This window comes from Balaenoptera borealis (assembly GCF_965194805.1).
Source record: "Balaenoptera borealis genome assembly, chromosome: 17".
NCBI lineage: Eukaryota > Metazoa > Chordata > Mammalia > Artiodactyla > Balaenopteridae > Balaenoptera > Balaenoptera borealis.
In genome coordinates this window covers 19126448-19151003 of record NC_138876.1, presented here as the reverse complement: position 1 = coordinate 19151003, position 24556 = coordinate 19126448, and the positions used below count along the sequence as shown (strand labels likewise).

At 37.8% G+C, this 24556-nt stretch overlaps 1 protein-coding gene across 11 annotated transcripts in view; it reads right to left on the bottom strand.

The window, feature by feature from the left end:
• Positions 1-24556, bottom strand: part of ENPP2 (ectonucleotide pyrophosphatase/phosphodiesterase 2) — a 107233-nt gene that overhangs the window by 61273 nt on the left and 21404 nt on the right. For 9 of the 11 annotated variants that reach the window (XM_082364242.1, XM_082364246.1, XM_082364248.1 and 6 more), the window contains exons 2-3: positions 12967-13069; positions 3242-3397 (exon numbers count right to left, since the gene is read on the bottom strand). In XM_082364242.1, coding sequence (XP_082220368.1) covers positions 3242-3397; positions 12967-13069 — 259 coding nt within the window. Of the gene's footprint in view, positions 1-3241; positions 3398-12966; positions 13070-13288; positions 20915-24556 lie in introns of those variants that run through there. The other 2 variants (XM_082364251.1, XM_082364244.1) reach the window with 2 other exon arrangements.

The window sequence follows — 24556 nt, the reverse complement described above, 5'->3', positions numbered from 1 at the left end:
GAAGGAAAAATCACATCTCTCCTCTCACCGCTATATCTCCAGTACCTGAGTCTATCTGCCTGGCACATGCCAGGTAGTCCATGAACACTTATTACATCTAATTGAGAATTACCATGAAAATAAAGTACGACTCTTTAAATTTGGGGTTGCTGTATTGAGAAACTTCATAGTTAATTCATTTATTCAATAAATACATCTACTATATTTTCCATGTTCTAGGTGCTGGGGAGGTAGTGAAGAACAAGGAAGACAAGGTCCTGTCTTCATGGAGCTTACATTCCAATTGGGAAAGACAGACCATAAGCAAGTAAACTAGTCAATGAGATCATTTCAGCTTGTGCTAAGTGCTGTGAAGGAAATAACAGGATGGCATGGATAGTGAGTGACAGGGGTGGGCCCGGTCTACTTGACATAGAATGGTCAAGAAACGCTTCTCTGAGCTAAAGGACACTTCAGGTCTTCACCTCTTAAAACATGTCATAAGTGGAAAGCAATGATTTTAGAAAGCAGTGCTGATTGACATATATACACTAATATGTATAAAATAGATAACTAATAAGAACCTGCTGTATAAAAAATAAATTAAATAAAATTTAAAAAAAAAAAAGAGAAAGAAGTGCTGCTCCTTAATAATATTCTACCTAGAGATACTACTGCTATGTGAATAAATGGATAAGGAGATAATAGCTGCCATACTAGAAAACAATGCAACTACTGTCTAATTTCCATTCTTTTAGAATTACCTTTGCACCCTGATTCCATTCTCTGATTTTTTTTAATATCCCCTATTTCCACTGCCTTCTCTTCCCAAGCAGAATAAATGCTTGGAATTCTTTTGTCCAGGGTATGCTATTCCCAATGGTTAGCAGTTTTCCAAGGTTACTTTGACTGATAGAGGTCATGTGAGTCTTTTTTCCTCAATTCAAAGATAACTCTATCAACCAGTATTCCTCTCCTAGTTTATTCCTCCCCTAGTTCCATAAGGAAATCCCTTTGCTTACAAAAGGGCATCACTATTAACAAGCTAAGTTTATTGAGAAATTACAAACTTTGTATAAGAATGAAGTTTTTAAAAATTCAGTGAACTACAAGTAAGGTATGATTCAGTCAGCTGTATAATTTTCAAAGCAAATATGGGAATAAACATAAAAAACATTGAACTTTATTGGATAACAAGAAAGTTACCTATCAGAAAAATATTTTTAAAAATGAGAACATGCTGAAAAGGGAGTGCTGAAAAGCTCTTGTGCCCTTTGAGAGAAATATCAACTTTGAGAAGTGTAACTCTGTAATATATATTTAAATTTTAAAAATGCATATACGCTTTGATCCCCAAATCCCATTCCTCAGAATTTATCTCAAGGAAAATAGGCAAAAATATGAATATGCATGAAAAATATTCATTGATACATTGTTCATAATAGCAAAAATTACCGAAACATAAATGCTGATCAGTTACTCAATTAAGTAGGCTGCATCTGTTCAATGGAATACAATGCAGGCATTCGAAAGGGGGATGTGTATAAAGGTACATAAATACAGATACACCTCACACAGGCATAAATACACACAGGTATAAATGTGTACACACATTCTAAACACACACCCAATCTCAGAGTTTATACTGAAACACTGATTGTGCTTATCTCTAGAGAGTGCTGTGTCAGCATAGTAGAATCTCAGAGATTTCTGTTTGCTCCTTCAACCTTTTGTTATTATTTTAGGCTTTATTCTTCCACATTTGGCCTTGTTCATTTCCACAGGGAAACAAACTACTTTAAAGTGTTATTATAGCCTATATTTATAAAACTTGGGAAGAAAGGCATGAGCTACATTCAGAGAGAGCTAAGCTAAAGTCAGGAGATCCATTAAACTTTGCAAGGAGCTCTAAGATCAGGAATCTGGAGGGCTGAGATGACGTGTCAGGGACAAGATACTCAAGGTAGAGAGGAAACATACAACATTAGTTAGTTCCTCAGTGCCAAGCAAATACAGACCGCTGGTTTGAAATAACACTTTAGAGCCAAAATCTCTCCTGGAACATCTGTTCCATCCATATATTCAGGTTACAAGGTTCTCAGCATTTAAGTTTACAAACCCACAACTAAGGAAGCTGGGGGAAGTTCCAAAGGAAAGTAACAAAAAAAATGGCCAAATGTTTGGAAAATGTATTATGCAAAAAAACAGCCTAATAAAATTCTTCTTATCTGGGATGGAAAACAAACAAATCAGAACTAGTAAGGGGGTTGACATAGGTTTTCATATAAATCAGCGGCTATTTCTTTAGTAAAGGAGAGTAATGTCTCCGTTTCTAATGATGTCATTAGAAAAATCAGACTAATGTTAATGATAAGTCAGATTTTTGAAAGAATCATCTAAGCATAAATGTCTGAAAACAGGTAATAATTTATCGAGAGAGCTGTAGAATCTTTGCATCTAATGGTGTTAAGAGCAGGGTTGCTCATCACCTTTCCCGGAAAGTTTGAACGTGATGTTGCCCAGAGGCATGATGGATAACCTACAAGGTATCTCAAAAGTCCCATCTAAAGTGTTAGGCTTTGGAAACAGAGCAGGTAGAATGGCAGGAGTCTCCAAAGTGCTTCTTCTCAACTCATGTACATTCACTCAGAGGCCTGTATATTCTACTGACTCTTCCAATAGGGAAGAAATGTAAAGAAAGGTCAGGAACCTGTAGAGGAAGATCTGAGAGCTGCCTTGAGCATGCGACCCCAAGTAGAATTCCATAACAATTTTCTACTTGCACTGAGAACAGGGAATGACATCAAAGTAGTATAGTAGTAGACTATAAGATGAAATAAAACAAACGTTAGAAACTGGGCAGGCAAACAAAAAAATTAAAGTTGAAACAACAACAACAAAAAAACCCCAACACTTTAAGAATGTGCACAATTTCAGCCCAGGTATCCTAGCAGTGAATGAGGGAATTGACAGCAAGAGACAGAAATGATAAAGATGAAAAAAAAAAAAAAAGGCTGGCCACAAATACTTCCAAAACTAGCAAATAATGACAGCAGCTGCAAAGAACCATCTTTGGGTGGGCGTTATGTGGACACAACAGTCACAAAGGGTGTCCTCATAATAAAACTGATAATCATTCAAGAAACAAAACTAAAACTCACGGTTTGGTTTGGCCAAAGTAGAATGGCAATGGCAGGGTGTACAACAGCAGGGGGTCTTAAGCCATCTAATCAAGGCTAGAGAAGACTCAAAAGTTACACACCTGTCTTCAAACAAAGCTCATCGAAGTCATGGCAGCAACTGCTGTAGCTCTTACACAGGTTGTCACACCGACAATCAGGGGGTCCGACCTCTTGAAGTTCAAAGCATCTGCCCTTGCAAGATCCGGAGGTGTTGGTCCAGGGGGAGTCTGATAACACTACAAGATACAAGAGACAAAGGTAATGGGATTAGGGAATGGGTTATGTTGCTATGGAGGGGTGACCCTGTGTAGCAATACAATGCGGTGATGCAGTCAGACTCTGGCTGAGCAGCCGGATCCATCACCCGCCGGCTATGTACCTTCAGCAGGTTCCTTGTTCCAGTTTCTTCATCTGTAGAGTGGAGGATTAATAGAAGCAACTCGAGGTTACAGTGAGAATTAAATGAAACAAACCATGCAAAACATTGAGCAGGGCGTCAGACATATAGAAAGTAACAAATGTTGGCTATTGGTTTTACTACTGTTTACAATGATTATTACTACAAACGTGAGGGTTAGTTTCTCTGTGGATGCTGTGATTCCAACAGAGAAGAGAACTTTGAAGTATATACTTAGAAAGAAGAGTTCGTTCCCCTATTCAAATACCCATAGCTTTTGTAAGGAAAATTGAGCCTAAATGTTCTGAGAACAGTCTGAACAGATGGGATTGGAATAGAAGACTGTTAAGATCTCTTCCAGCCATAAAATCTACACCTATAACTAGGGTTACACAAACACGAACTCTACGATCTCGGCTTTTCAAACATAAATCCTCCTACATTATCTTCATATGATATGATTGTATATCTAGAAATCTCAAGAACCAACCAAAAATTTTAGGAAAAAATAATTCAATGAGATAAAAATTCCACAAATTTGTAAAATACAGGCAATATAAGTTCAAAAATTAAATGGAAGTTCCATTCATCATAGTACCTAAAAGGTAAAATATCTAGGTATAAATTTAATAGGATGTTTAGAACCTACATGAAGAACACAGTAAAACTCTACAAAAAAAGATATTTTAAAAGATTTAATTAAGTGGTAAAACATACCATCTTGGAGGTAAAAATATCAATATTACAAAAATGTTGGGAATTCCCTGGTGGTCCAGTGGTTAGGACTCTGTGCTTTCACTGCTGAGGACCCAGGTTCAATTCCTGGTCAGGGAACTAAGATCCCAGAAGCCACGGCACAGCCGAAAAAAACAAAAACAAAAAACCAAAACAACAACAACAACAAAATGCCAGTTCTTCCTAAATAAACTTAAAGATTCAATGCAATCACAATAAAAATACAAAAAGGAATTCTTGAAACTTGAGAGGATATTAAATGCTTATCAAAAATAAATATATGAAAACAAAAAACACTGAAAAGGAAGTAAAATATATTCTGAAGTTAAATAATTAACACAGATTGGTTATAGAAAATAAGTAGATCAGTGCTGCGCATGAGGATGAGAAATAGGACCAAATATAAGAGAAGTGATTTTATAATGAAAATAACATTTTAAATCAGAGAAAGAAAGAAGGATTAATCAAGAAGTGAAAAAAAGATTTATCAGTAAGTAGTGCTGGGGTAACTGGCTGACTGGAAAAATTAATCTGGATCCTCATCCTAGCTTACAAAATAATTTGTGATGAATGGAAAGTATAAGCAGTGTCATACCTGTTGCTAGGAATTAAAATTTTTATAAAAAATTTTATACAATTTGAAAGTATCTATCAACATTATTAAAGGCATATGAATCTTTCACCCAGAAATTCCACTACTAGGAATTTATCTCTCACATATATTTGCAAAAGTTTGCCAAGATACATGTACAAGAAAGAATCACTATCTCCATAAATGGAATATTGCCCAGCCCTTAAGAAGAACGAGTCAGATCTGCATAGGCTAATATGGAAAGAGCTACAAAATTGATAAACACATTTTTTTAACCAGCAAAGTACAGAAAACTGTTATAGTAGTAAATAGTACATATAATTGATATATTTTGTGTTAAAAATAGAGACAAAGCAATAAGAATAAAGATGAATATAAAATAAAAACAGAGGCCAGAGCTAGAGATGAAAGAGAGGGTGAGAACAGAGGCATTGAAACAAGGTGCCAGTATGAATAACCATTTTTTTTCACTGTAAGAAACTCCTTACAGGAATTACATTTGGGGAAAATGAGAAAGAGAGAAGCAAGGAGACTTCTTACTTTTCTGCAGTTTGAAACGTCTAACATTTTACAAATGTCTTTTTGGGTTTTTGCCTGCTTACTTCTCTCTCTCATGTATATATGTATACATGCATGTGAACATATGTGTTTAAAGTATATGTTATATAATATTGATATATAAATATCCTAACAAATGTTATTTAAAACATGCTATTTGTAATTTTATTTCCTTATTTACATTTACAAATTTTTCATTTTCTTTATGATTAGTATTCATTACTTATAAAATCAAGAAAACACCAGAGGCAGGGAGAGAACAGATGTTAAATGATATTTCCAGGTTCACCGAAGCCATTTATCTGAACATCCTGTTCATCCCTTAGTTCTTTGTCCTCTTTAAAGTCAGAGTCACCCAATCCTCACCCATATGGCATTAGATCAGTTCAACTAAAGCAAACAGATTCACTAGACCATGAGATGTGAAACGCTTTTGCATGGTTCATTCTGGGATCTTGAAATACATACAAAGCACACCAGTTCAGTTTAAGAAATAATGTCAGGTTTCCAATGCAATGCCTTACCTCTGGTTCTTAAACCACACTTTTCTATTGACTTTGGCCAACCAATCAACAGTGCATGCTGGACCCTAAGAAACTATGAGGGGAGGAGGGTTGAGAAGTGGAAAAAGGAAAAATAGAGAAATCCTATAGTAGAGATAAGAAAAAAGATAAAGATTAGAAAAATGCTTATAATTGAATTATTCCTTTTTTAAAGGTACTGCTTAGACAGAATCATTCTAACAGCCATCTAATAAATTCTGAGTAGTATTCATGCCTATGAGCTACATACATAAATATGCTTGTCTACACTTATAGCTGAGATAATCAGAAGAGATCCAAAGGCACATTGTTTGTAGTTGTTTACTGGCTCCTCTTCTTCATAACATCCCAGCCTGCATGTGAAATTTTCCTCCATTCATGCCCTTTGCTTTCCCCTCATCATAATCTCTTCTTTCTTTCTTTCCTTTCAAAATATCTGTACAAAATTTTAGCCATTTTAAACCTTTCTTCATCCATTCTATCAACATGAATTTTACTCTTTTCTTACAAAGTTGGTTATTCTCTAAGTTGATCCCTTACTTTGTCTTTGAAAATAATTGAATTTCCCTCAATAGCTTGCCCCTATCAATTATAATCTTCCTTGCCAACACTTAAACTGAAGACAGCTTTGTTAAGAAAGATTTGCCCTTAACACTCATAATGCAAAGATATATCTCATAAAAAGTACTCAAGATTGGGTTACCAACAGCTTTCAAATGAGAGTGAATTCCTGGGCCTATGTGGATTAGGGATACACATGACAAAATTCATTCTTGGCTGACTTGGATTCAGCTGACAATGGCAGGAAGAGAAATAGGAAGATAAACAATTGAGCCATATACTTCTTCAAGTCCGATGAGCCCAAGAACTGAACTGCTGCACCTTTTTTAAGAAAATAAAGTGATAGAGTAGAACAAAGTTCACTTTGCCTTTCCAGGGCCTATTCCATCCCTGCCATCTTCTTTCACAACAAGTTCTAGCCCTGCTTCTTTCTGTAGTTCTGTAATTCATCCCCATGTGCTGGCTTTTTCATTTCATGCCCAGGTCCCATGTCCTTCTCCCCACACCAGGCTAAGCACAGATTTTAGGACTTCTCTTTTTATTATACCTGATTGAATGATCAAATATGGAAAGATTCTCTGACTTATTATGCCTGAATTATAAAATCTGTAAAGCCTTCCTTTTCCAGACCTAATAAGCTCAGAACTAACAAGAAAGAAAAAGACAAAGACAAAACGAAACAAACAAACAAAAAAAAAACTTCAAAAGGATCAAGTCAGAAATCTGTGCTAGGTGCAATGGGGGTTTGAAATTTTGTATGAGACATTTGCCAATTTAATTACATACTTAAATGGTGTTATTTTACTTCAAAGAAACTAGTCTGTTGCAGAATCTTAAAAAATAAATGTTACAGATCTACACAGACGGAAGTTTTTTGAAAATAGGAACTTCAAATTTTAAAATATGTGTGTATGTACATGTATGATACGCATAAAACAATGTTATACATTTCTTTTTTTTCACAGAAGCATAATTTCATGATTTAGAAAAAAAAAACCAACGTAAAACCTGATTTATTTCATTCAAATTCATAATTCTGATAGAAACAAGTGAAATTATTTTTATTTCTTTAAGTAAAACCTTACTTCTAAAACATTCCATCTTAGCATATCGACACAGAGGTAGCGTTGTGGAATTCTGGTGTCATTTATATACGGAAGAAATACTATTGATAATTTAATTAGACTATTGGAAAGAACCTAATTCATGACAAGAGTTGTGACCTAAACATTACTTCATCCTGGAGTCCCAATCATATTTCCCTCCAACTCTCTCTGCAAAATGGAAATTTTCAGATTTGGATGATGGCCAGTGAAGGAGGCTGTATTTAAGTTTGAAAACATTTAGCTCAGCATAAAGCTGGATGATTCTTCTAAGTTTTGTCTGGTCCTGCATTCAGAGTTTGCGATATGACACCCTCTCTGTTCCTCCCTTTCTCCATGGTTCCCAGCCCTAGTATTTCCTGACAGTGAGAGTAAAGGCTTGAAATGAAACAGACTGTGGTTATGTCGCCTCCTTTTCAAGAGCATTGAAACAGATCTGGTTCTCCTGTGTCTTCCTGCCCTGTCTGAAGTATAAAATGCAAGGAAAGGAGGCAGACAACGTGAATGACACTCAAGATACCGCCCAACTCGAGGATTTAATACTGTCTGATGCCTCTTCTGGAGTATATGATTCGTTCTTTCTGGTCATACCTTCTTGTACTGAAGTCATTTTTTCTTTTTGTTGTTTGTTTGTTTTTCTTTTTTTTTTTAATTTTTATTGGAGTATAGTTGCTTTACAATGTTGTGTTAGTTTCTGCCGTACAGCAAAGTGAACCAGCTATATTATACATATATCCCCTCCTTTTTGTATTTCCTTCCCATTTAAGTCACCACAGAGCAGTGAGTAGAGTTCCCTGTGCTATACAGTAGGTTTTCATTAGTTATCTATTTTATATGTAATAGTGTATATCGGTCAATCCCAATCTCCCAGTTCATCCCACCCCCCTTTTCCCCCCTTGGTGTCCATACATTTTGACCTCATCCCTTAGAAAGCAGCACTTACATACAGGCCTGCATGTCTGTATCTCTGCTTCCTAAATACATCATTTTCTATAAATACCTATTACTTAGGCATCACTATTATCTCCTCTTCACAGCTTCCGAACCAGATTTCATAGACAATTTTTTTAATAAATAGGCCCACCTGGGAAGTTTTCAAACACCTGTACTTTCAATGTGTTTTTAAATACAACATCCTCATGTAGAAAGACCTCATAAACTACAAGAAAACAGATTTCTAGATGACTTGAATGAAATTTAAGACTTTAATTTCACTTATAAACCACTCAAATAGCATTTATGAGCGTAGTCAGTAGTGTAAGTCTGAACGATTTACAAATCTGCTACCAAACAATGAAACATCATTTTATATAGCAGGTATTGTCAACTTGATAGGGTAAAAATTTAGACACTGACCTTCAAACAAAATTGGAGGTAAATTAAGTGTATCATCATATACTTAACACTTTATATTCTCATCAGTCTTAGCATGGCATTTTGTTTTAAAAAATCTTTTCGGATAAAGAGGCAACATTACCCCCATTTTCCTGGTTGGAAGAGCAGAGCTCTAGGCCTAACTTGAGTTAGCAAAGGCCTAGCTGCAATCTCAGATCATCTGACTATAACTACAATACCATTTTCGTTAACAAAGGAATTTTCAAATTATGTACATAAGCTCTGAATTTTAGATGTTCTTTTTAAGACATGATCTTGGAAGATATATTCTATTTGAACTCTATTGAAGACGGAGATTTCTGGTTAATGCAACAAGATAGAAGATTCTGTATCGTTTTTAAGATAAATGAAAAACCACTGCACCAAAGCACCAATTAACAATGAACTGAAAAATCCATGCCCTCCTTAAATTCTAATTCAAATTATTTCATTCCATTGACTTAAACTCCCTCTGATTTCTACACTAGATTTAACATAAAATCCCATGACGTGATAGTCCCCTTAATTTTCCTTGCAGAGTAATGACTGATATATCTGTCAGCTTTGCAGTTCTTACATGCTGCTACCCTATCATTGAAGTGACTTTTCATTGTAGAATGAGATGCCCGAAGTTATCGAATGAACGTGAACCTTCTCGCTCCCATCACCGTTGTCTGCTTTCTCCAGGATTCACAAAGAAAAGCTTTACTCATAAAGTTGTTAGAGACACTCTTCATTTCACATTTCCCCATGAATTTCGTTCACATTCACATAGTTTTAAACTTTCAAGCCACTAAAAACGGTGATGACTTGGACTGAGCTTTCCAGTCCGTATTAGCCAGTTATTCACAAGCTTATAAATTTCCCTTTGTCTTTCAAGTATTAACTTGCTTCTCTCAGAGGATATCCCATTTCCACCTGGGGGCTGGAAGAGTATGTATCACCAACTTCAGTGAAATAGACTCCACCATCACAGCACAAACATACACATATGCACGTTACATGAGTGCACACACACTCGTGTACACATAAATTCGCTTGCAATTTTAAAGGTAGATCAAGCCGGCTACATCAGGTGTATGGGACAAGGATGTCAAACTGAATTGCACATATGCTTTACATTCTCTTTGAAAGGTTATTCCAGCCATCTCATTTACCTGATGGCCCATTACATTTACCCAACAGAATTATAATTAGCTCTGCTCATTTCGTATCTTCTAATAAATCTATAGATCTTCTATGATCTGGTAGAGGAAATCCTATTCTACCATGATTTCCAATAGATCACAACATCCTAACAAAAAATCCAGCTAACAAGTGCGCTAGTTAATTAATTATAACAGTTTGCACTGCCACAGCCTTGAAACTTAACACCTCAGTCTGTAGTACAGCAGCAAGCGTCTGCGTGAATACAGAACGTTCTCAGCTACAGTTGAGGACTCTGACGAACTACATTTGCTAAACAAGAAACTGAGTGCTTGTGAATGAGAGGTCTTGCTCCGGTCAGTCTGAAGCTGGCCGTATGTCAATACCCTTTACGTTCCTTCTATTTGGTGGAAAGATCTCAAAGCATCTAGCTTCCCAGGATTTCTCTGGAACGTGAAAGCGTTGTTGAAAATACGCATAGCAGCCTTTCCTCCTAGTTCCTTGTTCTAATACATAAGTAATAGTTCACCCAGTGTTTTCCGATGTGTAGGCTTTGCTGACAGAATAACCAACTATATGTGTCATTTCAGGCACATATAACATTTAAAAAGATGAAAATGCTTAAATTCTCTGCACTATGCTCTCACCCAGTTTCCAAAGTACATCTTGGTCTGTATTCAGGAGAAATCATCCACAGTGCCTAGACAGCCGGTAAGCTATAGCAACAGAAAATTTAAAGTAAAAAGTGTCAGGTATCCCAAAATCCCAAAACTCAGACTTAAATGGCGTTGTGTCCCAAGACTAATACTTCTTAGCCGTAGAATTTTCACTAATAAATTATTTTAGAAGATACCATAAAGGCTGAAAATAATCAATGATTTAATTAAATAATTCAAGAAGCAAATATTTTGTAGTATGTTTAAGATCACTTAGATTTATAGATGATAATTTAGATTATATTATTTTTCCAGAAGTAGCATTGATTCATTAGTTCTTATAGTTGTTCTTAATAACGTATGGAAATAATTTATGATACACAAAATATATTCAAGGATTAGTAAATCTGGTCTATATTTTTCAAGTTCTCCTGAAGAGAGCACACACATTCAAAAGACAATGAAACAGAGTGGACAGAATCATGGGCTTTTTTTTTTCAAATCCAGAATGAAAATTAAAAATCATCTAGGCCTGTTCCTTGTCGTACAACTAAGGAAGCGGAATTCACAAGTGACTTCCCCAAGATGGCCCGGCAAGTGATACAGATCCAGGGTGCCAATCCAGGACTTTCATGACCATTTTCCAAAGAAGCCAACTTTGAAAATCATGGGCGACTTGATTTTACAACATTCATCAGGGAAATCACTTTTAATATCAGTTTTAGCCAAAGTAATATATTAATACAAAACAGGAAAAAAGTTCCTTTAGGGTCCATTGGAAAGAACCAGCAGTGGGCTCTCAAGATGCTAGCTTGCCCACGTGACCAAACTAAGGATCCAATTCCCCCCCTTCCAGTCTGAACAGTTACAGTCAGTGTGAATGGGAGTTATACTTGTCTGGAACAAGAAAAAGAAGTCTTTGAAGAGAGCATTTGTTACCAATAAAAACAGGATTCTCCAGCTTAGTGATCTACTTTCCTCCCCTTCCCCAACAGAAGACAACTCATTCTGTCCATTTGGCTCCCTGGGGGTGCAATTTTTATGATCTATTTTCTCACTTTTCACCCCAAGCACACCCCACTTGGATGCACTAAACTACTTCTAATATAATTTTTTCACCCTTACTCAAAAGTTACTTGCTTGATGTAAGGAAGACTCAGTATTCCATCCATGTATGGCTTATAACTTGGCTAATAAGTGCTCATGCTGGCTAAACAGAGACAGGTGAGAGTCTCTTATGAGTCAGGTCAAGAAATACAGTGCAGAGAAATACAAAATGCACAGGAAGGCAGACAAACCTGCTGAGATGTCAGGAAAAGTCAAGAAAAGATTGCCCCATAGAGTACCCATTACTTAATGTGTAATTTTTGTTTATAAAAGCATCAGCAGCTCCAATTTCCAGGAAATTAACCAACTCATTACTTAAGACCTGGTCAGTTAAGCCCCTCCATCTGCACAAGGAGCTCCTTCATAAGAATTCCCACACTGCTTATGGCACAGTGTATTGTAAAAGGAAACTCTTTCACTTCAGTTCTATTAGTTAAGTCAAGGCACACTATTAAAACTTACCCCTCCTCAGTCCAAAAGAAAAATCAATGAGTGCAACTCAACCTTGTAAGCTCTTCTAAGCACCTCGTCTCTTTTATATTTTTCCTGTTCTAGGTAAATCTTAATCTCATAGCCCTGAAGTTTCACAAAGAGAGTTCCCTGCCTTTTGTACTTCCATTCCTATTTTTCTCTAGGTCAGAACTTTCTGAAAACAAATACTACATCTCATACCACATGACAATAAATCAAATTCATGGATCTTTAATATTAAGCCAGCACCTGTTCTCACCATTTCTGTTTCAGCCTTGTCAATTCACAAGAGCTTTAATATTATCTTAACATTTAGAAATCTCAGAGGACAGAGATTTAAATAGCCAGTTATCTAGCATGAAGAGATCATAAATGTTCTCTCATTAAACCACATTATCCTATCTGAATTATACACAGAGCTGCTTTTATTCCAGAGACATCTAGGACTAAAGTAGTTACACTGCAAGATTAGCTTAAAGATGAATTTCTTAATGAGCTGACATTGATTACCCAATGCATAAAATTTTTAAAAGATTGAAAATGGGAATAGTTGCTACACTTACCTGTAGGAGGGCCTTCATCCCATCCTTCTGCCCTCTTAATTCGATTTGCTGTGAATCCTAAGCAGATATTGACCCCAACAGCAAAAGTGAACAGGGATATTACCTAAGGGAATAAAGAGCTCAAATTGTCAATGCAGCCAGACAAGCCTAAATCAAATTCCAGGAAGGCAATGCAAATGACTTCAACATCTCCCCCCAATCTTACAACTTCCCAAAGGCACCATACAGCGCTGTCTTCATTTTAGAAACAAAAAGAAAATTCAGAATCAGGAAGCAGCTCTGAAGACCAAGGCTTTCCCCTGGCATTCTGTCATTCTCCTACCTGATACAGCTGGCAGGAGTTTCTCCTGGCCATGGCAGAGGGTTCTTGGAAAGCCTTTTGCAGTGTGTTCTGTTTGCCTACACTGAATGCACTGCTTTTTGGGGCTCTGAGTCCAGTCTATTAACTACAAGTAATCCCACCTGGGAGGTTGACAGGCCCCTCTGATTTGTCCACAGCTTGATTTCATCACAGTTTGTTCACGAATCGCAGCTCTGCGCATAAGAAGCTTGAAATATCCCTCTCCTTCTCTCCACCCCCTATCTGTCCCTCCCCTGACACACAGATACTTTCATGTGGTTTCCTCTGGTAACATAAGGGTTTCTTATGTCGCTGTAGCCAATAACACTGCATGTTCATTTTTCTTCCCTCCTAAAAACATGGTTTTAAAAAAAGAAACCAAATGCATTTTATCCGATAAAAATGAAACAGAGCCCTAAAAGGGTTTCTACCCGCTCTAAGCTTTTAAGGTTTACAATGTAGTTATTCAATGTAGTCAACCTCACGACTTTATTTTTTCTAAAAGGAAAGTTTTATAATTTATAAACCTAATAACTTTCTCTGTCTTGCCTATTTATTTACTTTTCTGGCAGTTTAAACGACCCTGTCCCTTTTGCCACATTCTCAGCTACTCCCGACTCCTCAAATATTTCTCACGATGAAATCTCCCACGATTGTAACTAAACACAAGAGAGAGCATTATGTTTCCCCATGTTGTTGTTAGAGTTTAGAGAAGTAACTTTTATCAAAATACTGGGAATGCCAACTAAGCAACACAGAGTTCTTCTGCCCGGTGAGGAGGGACAATATAACTTCACGTCTCTCTGCCTCTTCCTCCCGAAAAAACTGTCAGCTTGGGTTTTGGGTTTTTTGGGTTTTTTTGCTTTTGTTTTTGTTTTTTGGGAGGGGTGCGGGAGCAGCAGGGGTGCGATGGGAAAGCTTTATTAATGATTGAATTGAGGAAGGAAATCTCAATGACAGCAAGAATTTAGCTTTAAAGAATTGCTTCCCTAGGTTTTTCCCAGATAAATTATCATCTAGCCACCAAACACTGTGCCCTTTGATGCTATCGTGAGCATTAAAGTCTCTTTACTAACCTAGTTGGCAATCAGGAGACTTCTAAAAAATATCAAGGCCTCAAAAGCTGAGAGGTCTTTAAATACTGTACACTTTTAGGATTCAAATGAGGGAGGAAAGCTTATCTTTGGATTTTCTCCGGCCGGACCCGGTGACCATGGTTCTTACACACAGCATATGTGTGTATGTAAACAAATACGGCGCTTACCACGCAACAAATTACTGAGGAAGCAGTGGCTCAGCTCAAATAAAACCTGATAGCACAAAAGCCAGAACTTGTTTATGGTGGATTGCACATTAGTCCTGGGTTTCATTAGATATTCTAGAATTTAGTAACAGCTAATTGAACAAAAGAAAAAAAACACAGTGCCAAACTTTTAGCTGCCTTTCTAACGTCCTTTTCATTTCGCAGTCTTGCAGAGATGGCAGGCTTATGAATTTTTCTATAGAAGTCTCTTGCTTTAGTCTGTGTGCCATACTGAAATGATTTGGGGTCCTGCATTTAGCAAGGCTTATGAAAGATGTTAACCCCACGTAAGATTTTTTTACTCTTTATGTTCAATTTCAAGATGCAGGCTTGCTTTTACAGAGGACAACTATCAAGCTAAAAGGAGAATATCAAGGCAATCCTGTGACTGCACCGTATGCCCTCGCCAGCTTCCCCAGCCCTCACCGGAGTCCAGCAGATTTAGAATCTGTCTGACATTTGATGGTAGAAATCCAGCCTGAGGACAGTGAAGGCTCCCCTTGAAAAAAAATTAGACTCAGAAGCTGAACATTATCCATTAATTTTTTTTGACATGCAGAGTAGCTGTGCAGGGGGAAAAAGTCTGAAGTGTAATAGCCAGGTTGATCCAGAATTGGCTTCTGTACAGCACTTGTTACCAATTATCTAAGAGGATTGAAGTCAGCCACTATTTCTGTTAACCATCTGCCAAAGAACTTTATCTTCTACCAGGTCATTGTGTGCACGGAACACATTCACACAAACACACACACACACACACACACACGTACACACACACCCCATCTAACACAGTTACACAGGATTTTACTAAAAGACATCATTATAAATTAACTGTCAGGAGGATGACCAAAGTCCCCATCTTGGGCATCAAATCAAACACAAAATAAAATTACCCCTCGTTATCTAAAATTGAGAAAACCAAAAAGCCTGATAACGCATACCGCACGTCCAGAAACTCAACTAAAATGACTGAAATATAGTCTAAAACCTTCTATAACAAAACCGAATCAAGAAAGTTCACCTGCTCTGGTATTTAAGATTTTTGGTATAAGGTCAACCGTGGCTGGGGTCAGGAAACAAGAAAGTGTATGAGAAAGACTAAAATTAACTTTCCGCTTGGTTTATTAATCCAGCCATATTTCAGAGAACACCGCCCCCTGGCAGGAGAGAACCCAAACAAATCTGACAAGTCTCAGGCCCTAAAAATCATTCTGTGGTTCTCAAGTTTTATTGGGCATAAGAATGACCCTGGGCAGTTGTTTAAAATGTTGATGCTTATGGTCTAAACCCCAAGATTCTGATTCATTAGCTCCAGGAGGTGAGGAGAAGAAAGGGGGAGTTTAGGAGCCAGACAAGAACTGACACAATAGGCTATTCTGATGCAAGCAATGTAAGGACCACATTCTCATACAAATAATGTAAGAACAACAGAGCATTAGAATAAATTACTCTGAATCAATTAATTTCTGCCCTGAATGTTGACTTGCTTGATCTAATTCATAATGTAATTTTAATATACCATTAATAGCATTCACTACTAATTGGACATTAAAGTTTCAATCTCAATGACAAACCGTGGCTATTCCTCCATGGGGATCATCTCCAAACTGTAAGAAGCAGAATAGTATTTTATTTACTTTGCTGGTGGTACGAAGCAGCAGTGTGTGTATTGCTTAATAGCAATACAGTAGTTGCATTTATACAAATGCACAGTCCACCTTTTCATGAAATGCTTCTGTGAATCCTTGTTCCCAAGCCCTGATTAAGGTAAGAGGGCTTGAGGTTAACAGTGAGATTTGAAAGATCTGTAATTGAGGGTTGTCATTCTTGCCTCCTGCAGTAATTATGAAGCGTTCATGAACGGATTCAAACTTTATCAATGTCCAGCTTCTCGTTGTGCAAAATTAACTGCAATCATGGTGCCTTGACTTGACTTAATTCTAGTCCCAGGATACTTCTAAGACTATGGTGTTAGACAGCCACTGACCACCTGATTTTCAGGGGTACCACTTAGCAGTCACTGCAGCACATACACCAGGAAAGTGAGAAAACCGCACCCATGTGTATTCTTCCTATCCTATTTTACAACTCTTTAAGTCTTGTTTTTCAATTCTGCTGTGGTTGAGGACTATCAGAAAATTCAGAATAAAAACCGGACAACAGTCTCTGCGAAAGGGATTTGCCAATCTAAATGGAGCAAAAAATCATGACAGCTAATAGAAAACCAAGCAGGCTCAATCGCTCCCACAACCCAGGACTGCCTGTGTGTATAAAGTAGACACCACTTAAGAGTTTAAACCACAGAGGCAAAGTTTTACGGGTAATCTATGGTCCCGGGGGTTTCTCCAGTGGAGAAATAGCACACGCCTATTCAAATGAAAACAGTACTTGTGTTATTACTTATTACACAATTGAAAGCTGAAATCAACACTGTCACCTCTTTCAATGACATCAACTTATATCATAAACTTCTATGCATTACACTTATTCCCAATGGAATCGAAGCATGAGCCCCTGACTGGAACACTCTCTAAGAATATGCATTCATTGCACAAATGTTCATTAGCTCCTACTGTGTACCAAGCACTCTTCTGGGCACTAGTTCTATACAAGGAGCCAAACTAAACATGGTCCCCTGGCTGCATATCAATCAAATAGACACAGAAATAAATGTAAAATTGCAGCTGTGGCAAGCATAGACGTAAAGAAGTCAATGATGCTATGAGAACAAGTAATTCAGGTTTGATGTGGTCAAGAAGGTCACGGAAGGGCTTCCCTGGTGGTGCAGTGGTTGAGAGTCTGCCTGCCGGTGCGGGGGACACGGGTTCGAGCCCTGGTCTGGGAAGATCCCACATGCCGCGGAGCAACTGGGCCCATGAGCCACAATTTCTGAGCCTGCGCGTCTGGAGCCTGTGCTCTGCAACAGGGGAGGCCGCGACAGTGAGAGGCCCGCGCACCGCGATGAAGAGTGGCCCCCGCTTGCCGCAGATAGAGAGAGCCCTCGCACAGAAAAGAAGACCCAACACAGCTATAAATAATAAAATAAATAAATAAATAAATAAATAAATAAATAACATTCCCTTTAAAAAAAAAAAAAAAGGAGAAGGTCACGGAAGACTCTGAAAAGTGTCAGATGAGACGTGATTTGAGGGATAGAGGGGAGTAACTAGATAAGAGAGGAGAAAAGGATTCTAGACGGAGCAAACAGGATCCGCAAAGGTTGTAGGCTGGAGACACCAGGCATCCACCAGAAGAGAAGACAGCCCGTTTGACTAGTTCAGGGAGACAAAAGGGAGCCTGGAGTGAAATAAGACTGGAGAGGTTAGTAGAGCTCGGTCCATGTGGGGCCTCATCAGTCTTGTAGGGTGGTATAGTCTTTATCCTAAAAGCTTTGGAAAGCCTTTAAAGGGCTTAAGTCGGTGGAAGCTTAATTAGATATGAAGCTTTAATCTCTGTACGGTGTGGTTATGAATTGGAGGGAGTCAAAATGGATACAGTAGATTAGTTTGGAAATGACAGCAGTAATCCAGACAAAAGACACTGAGTGATATTTTGCACCAAGAAAATTATGGTGTTGGTGGAGAGGCAGAAAACTGGGAGAGTTATAGGAAAAGGACTTGTTAATGCACTGGGTATGGAGGTTGAGGGGCAGGAAGGTGTGAAATGTGATGACTCCTGAGTGAATGAATACGCAATGATCGTGATGACCAGTAAAGTCACTTCTTAAATTTTAATGGGATTATAAGAAAGACTTAGAGACATGTATCCATTTGCTAACACTCTAGAATTAAATAGTTAACATAAGGGATCTCGCTAATAGCTTTAAAACGTGTCAGTAGTCTTAAAAATCTTCTAAGGCAGTGGATTTAAAGTAAAGTTATAGTAGACTTGAAACACTTGAAAATACGTTTATTCATAATTGAGGTTAAGAAGAATTACCCCACACAGTAAATAACTCAGCTTTGTTCCTAACCCTAGCTTATAATAAAACATTTTAAAACTCAAACTCAATTTAAGTCTTTTTTTTTTTTCTTGGTTACTCTGAAACGTGCATGTAAAAGTCCAGGTGAATGAAAGACGTTTGAGTCTACTTTGCCATGTGGACTGTGTAACATCTGAGCACGAATCAGTGGGTATGTGACTAGAGAAAATTGTTTTACTAAAAGTATCAACACAAGGTTGGAAACGCTCAGCCTTTACCCTCTAGTCTCACATAAGCAGGCTGAGAAGCTGTTACCAACGCCACTTGTAGATAAAGAAATGGAGGTAGGTGACATCTCAAAATGGTAGAATGAGTGATTGAGTTTCTAGAAACCAGGCCTTCTAAGCCAGTTTGGTCCTCTTCCCACTATAGCGTGATGTCTCTCTATGAGGCCACACAAGGGCCTCAACTCAACACGTTCAAAACACAGCTACCTCAACAGCCACCCTGCTCTCCAACTTCTTTTCATGGAAACCTTAAAGCCACTTTTTGTTCTACAATCCTTTCATCTCTTGTTTCTAATCAGAAACCATGTCTGCAGAGTCTCATTATTAATTACAATTATTACTATCTTTTATCAGAGCCTGCTGAGTGTCATTAATACCTAAATTATCTTTCTGTGTGATTACTTTTAGATTCATCTCTTCATCTTCATTCTTCTGGACACACATTAGAAGTTCATCTCATAACTATTCTTCCTGTTTGCATTCTCTTCCCCCTTCAAACACCATTTCACTGAGGTCTCTCATCCAACTTGTAATTCATTTCCATTCCTTACCCAGAGAGCACTGCATAAAATACAGGCAAATCTGATGATTTTCACCCCAAACTGAAAACCTTCCAGTAGCTTCCTATCACAGCAGTTCTCAAAGTGTGATCCCCAGGAGGGCCAGAATCACCTGGAAACTTGTTAGAAATGCAAATCCTTGGGTCTTACCTAAGAAACTCACGGGTAGAGCCCAGAATCTATGTTTTAACAAGCCCATCCGGTGATTCTGCTGCAAATTTGAGAACCACTGACCTAGAGGATAAAATCCAAACTGCTTAGCAAGGTGCACAGGACTCTAAATCCAAAATTAAGCTCCCCGGATTCAGATCCCAGCTCTACCACTGTTTAACTGTGAGACCTTACATGACCCTTAGGTGAATTACTTCTCCACCTTAAGACTCAGTTTTCTCATCTGTATCCAGCTCATAGGATTCTTAAGAACATTACATGAAATAATCCATGTAAATTGTCAGGCACAATGCCTGACACAGGAGAATGCTAAATAAAGGGTAAGTTTTCTTAATTTGAGAACTATTTGCTATTCCCTGATTAAGCTGTGCTTTCCTATGTCTTCGTTCTTTAATATATCTTGTTGTTTTAGCCTAGAATGCTCTTCTCCACCTACCCTCCCTGGCAAACTCCAACATATTCGTGAAGTTTCAGGTCAGGTGTCACTGCTCTGTGAAGCACCCCCTGATTTTGCCCTTCCCGTGCAGAGCAATGGGCCTCCCATACTGTCTATAATCTCTTTTTAGGCATCTCTATCCCTTGTGGTCCTTCAAATGCAGGGACCAGTCATCCTTGCACTCCACAGAGCTTTGAATCTTTCCTGGGATATAACAAACAGACAATAAATGTTTGTCTAATGAAGGACTTGGCATCAAGAAGTTTAAATTGGAACTTGAATTGAACTTGAATTCTTGCTCTCTTACTAACTAGCTGTGTCCCTTTAAGCCCATATTTATTCATCTGTAAAGCAGGATTATTGGGCTAACTCAGTGGTTTGAAACACTTTTTTAAGCATTAAAACCTTATTTTCAAATAAAATCTCAAAATGAATACCAACATCTAAATTTGGAGCTGCTCTAGTGGGAGTGGGAAGCCAGGATCCCATCTAAGCAGCCACCTCCCTTCTCTCTCTGGCACTTTCTCAGAAATGTGGAAATTCAAGGAGTACAGTTTGTAAAAACAAACAAAAACAATCAATAAGTAAGTTAATTCCACTACTTAAATACTTTTCTAAACCTTACCCTTTGTTGTAGTATTCATATAGCTACACACACACCAAAATATGACCCAAATTACCCTCAAACCAGATCTTTCATTGATAAATGACAGAAACTCTCACTCTAGTCAGACTATTCACCCCAGAAGTCCAAGCTAATTTCCACACTTCTCCTTATGCTATTTCTCAGCCCTGCTCCTCTTTCCATTGTGCTCATACAAATCTTAGTCCAGCCATTCCTTTCCCCAAGGCTCAGCATCTTAACAAGAACCCTCCTCACAACTGGAATACCCACTGTGCTATACTCAAGAACCTATAGATTCTACCCAAAACATTTATCTCTTGTTCTTTAGTGTTGCCTGTTCTATTTAAGTATTTCCTGTCTCAGCAATAAGAATATAAATCCCCAGAGAGCAGGGGAAAGAAACAACATGGTATAGAGACTCAGAGTCTGGATTCTGGAGTCCAACCAACCTAGGTCTGCCCCTTTTAAGGGTGAGACCTTGCTTAACTTCTCTAAAACTCAGATTTCTTTTAATAAAAATAATAATAGTTCTCATCACACAGGGTTGATATGAAGACCAAATGATATAATGCATGTTAAGCAGGTAGCTCAGTACTTGAACATAGGAATCATACAAATATTAGCCATTATTAAATACAGGAGGATAAAGACTGCATCATCTGCTATCGTGTTCATGTAACTGAAAGTGGGGTCCGGCTGCTTGCTGCTCAAAAACCAATAAAGAGGCAAGGCTGGTGGAAAGGAAAGTTTGCTTTATTTTGGATGCGGGCACCGGGGGGTGGGGGGAGGGCAGATGCCGGTCCAAAGGCTTACTCCCCCCCCCCCCACTCCCCGACAATCAGGGGGCAAGAGCTTTTATAGACAGAGGGAGGGGGCTACATGCAGAAACAGCACAGTCAGCTCTGACAGTCATCTTGAAATTGGTCACTGGTGGTCTGACCAGCCTCATCTTGATGGTTTTAGGTATAGTTAATCTTCAGTTCCAGGGTCGGTTTGTTTCCATTTCTTTGAGGTCAATCCTCAGAATTGTGGCAGCTCATGTCATTGCTATAGTCATGTCATAATGGTCATCCTGTAGTTAACTTCTTCCACCTGGCGGGGGTTTCAGTATCTATAAGACGGCTCACAGGATATGGCTCAGAATATTATCTATAGCCCTTGAGAAGGAACTAAAGGTCCTTGACTATGCTTAATGACTAAACTATTATTATTTGGTCTCCTTTGACTGTTTTCCTCTGTTTCTGCACTTTCTCACCTCTCTGATTAAACTTATTCTTTGGATGAAATCTTTCCACAGACAAAAGGCAGGCTGAGGATATGGGGGAAATAGACCATAGGGCCCTGCTCCGTTTCATTCTCAATAGGTAGCAAAAGGCTGGGCACATAATAGGTGCTTAGTAGCGACAAAGGTTCTAGGAGAATTCCCTTTACTTATGGAGAGATTACATGTAGGTTTAAGTTAGATATGTTATGAACCACTTTTTTTCACATTCTCTCTAACCTCAAGAGAAAATGGGCAGCACTTATTTGGAAAAGGGTGCAGTGACTCTGGAGACAGCTTTGAAGGCACAGGTTTTAACTACAATAATAAAGACCTTCTATTTGAATTGGAAAGTCCCGAGAATTTGAGCTTCAACTCAAGAAAGTTGTTGAACTCAAACCTAAAAGGAAGTTTATACTTGCTACTGGAATGGCATCATCACATGCTTAGAGCACAATGGTACCCTCTCAGGGAGGAAGCAAAACTGCCATTTCTGTGATTCCCCTTGAAATCAAACAACAATTAGTGACATTCAGCAAAGTAGGAATAGAAAGAAACTTCTTCTGCCTGATAAAAGATTTCTTCGAAAAACTCACAGCTGACATCATACTTAACAGTGAAAGACTGAATCCTTTCCCCCTAAGATCAGGAGCAAGACAAGGATGTCTTCTCTCGCCAGTTCTATTCTGCACTTCTAGCCAAAGCAATTAGGCAAGAAAAACAAACAAAAGGTATTTAACTTGGAAAGGAACAAATAAAACTATCTCTATTCACAAATGACATAAACTTGTACATAGAAAATCCTAATGAATCTGTTTAAAAAATATTAGAACTAATAAATGAATTCAGGAAGATGGCATGATACAAGCTAAATGTTAAAAATCAGTTGTATATTTGTACACTAGCAATGGGCAATCTAAAATGAAATTGAGAAAGCAGTTGCATTTACAATAGTATCAAGAAGTCTAAAGTACTTGGTAATCAATTTAACAAAGGAAGTGTGAGACTTGTATTCTGAAAACCAGACAGCATAATTTTAATATATTATAGAAGACCTAAATAAATGGGAAGACAATCATGTTCATGGATTGAAAAACATTATTGTCAAGATGGCAAGAAAGTGAAAAGATGGCCACAGAACGGGGGAAAAATTGCAAATTATATATCCGACAAGGGTCTAGTATCCAGAATATGTAAAGAATTCTTACAACTCAGCAATAAAAAGACACATAGCCCAATTTTTTAAATGTTCAGAGGATTAGAATAGACATTTCTAGAAAGAAGATATATAAATGGACAATAAGGGCATGAAAAGATGCTCAATATCATTAGTCATTTGGGAAATGCAAATCAAAACTACAATGAAATATATACTACTTCACACCCACCAGGATGGCTAAAATTAAAAAGACAGAAAATAATAAGTATTAGGAAGGATGTGGAAAAATTGGAACCCTCATATATTATTGATAGGATTATAAAGTGGTGCAGCAGCTTTGGAAAACAATTTGGCAGGTCCTCAAAGTGTTAAACACTATGTTAAACATAGTGTTACCATATGACCCAGTAATTCCACTCTTAGGTATATACCCAGGAGAATTGAAAACATAGTCCACACATAACCTTGTACACAAATGTTCATAGCAGAATTCTCAACTGATGAGTGGACAAACAAAATTTGGTATATCTATACAATTAAATGTTATTCAGCTATGAAAAAGAGTGAAGTCCTGATACATGCTAAAACATGGATGAACCTTGGAAACATCATGCTAAGTGAAAAAAGCCAGACACAGAGGCCACATACTGTATGATTCCATTTATATGAACTACCTAGAATAGGCAAATCCATAGAGAAAGAAAGTAGATTAGTGGTTGTCAGGTGATGTGGAAGTGACTACTTTTGGATATGAAGTTTTGTTTTGGAGTGTTGAAAATGTTCTAAAATTACATTATGGTGGTGTTTGCACATCTCTGTGAGTGTATTAAAAACCACCAAAATGTTCAGTTTAAAAGGATGGATTTTATGGTTTATAAATTATATCTCAAAAAATGCTGCTAAAATAAAAGAGAGCTAGAGAGATTATTCCCACAGTGAAGCAAATTCCAAAGCATCTGGACCCAGAGAAAAGGAATATTAATCCTGATCTGCAGCTTGGGTCAGTGCCTTCAAAGCTGTCTCCAGAGTCACCTCAGTTACCCTCCAAACCTGATAATTAACAGGAAAACTGAAGCGTTTTGAGTTGTGGTGTGGACCTATTTTAACTAGCCCCGATGTGTGATGAAACCCTCTACTTCCCTAAAAATAGGAGGATTTCCTGGGAAGCCTTTAGAGCACTTCAGGGTCTCTGCCATTCTTCTTCATCAGTTTCCTGCTTCATTTTACTTTCAAATAAAGTAGCCTAAGAAGAAAACCTAGGGCATTGTAGCCCTGTCATTTCACCTACAGATCTCAGGCGGCTTGAATTTAATGGCAACAAACTGTAACCAGAGTCTGTGAGACAGTTGTGGGGATTTAAGAACAATGACTTGGAACAACATGGATGGTCCTTGAGGGCATTATGCTAAGTGAAATAAAGTCAGACAGAGAAAGACATATACTGTATGTTCTCACTTATAGGAGGAACCTAAAAAAAAAAAAAAAAAGAGCTCAAAGATACAGAGAACAGATTGATGGTTTCCAGA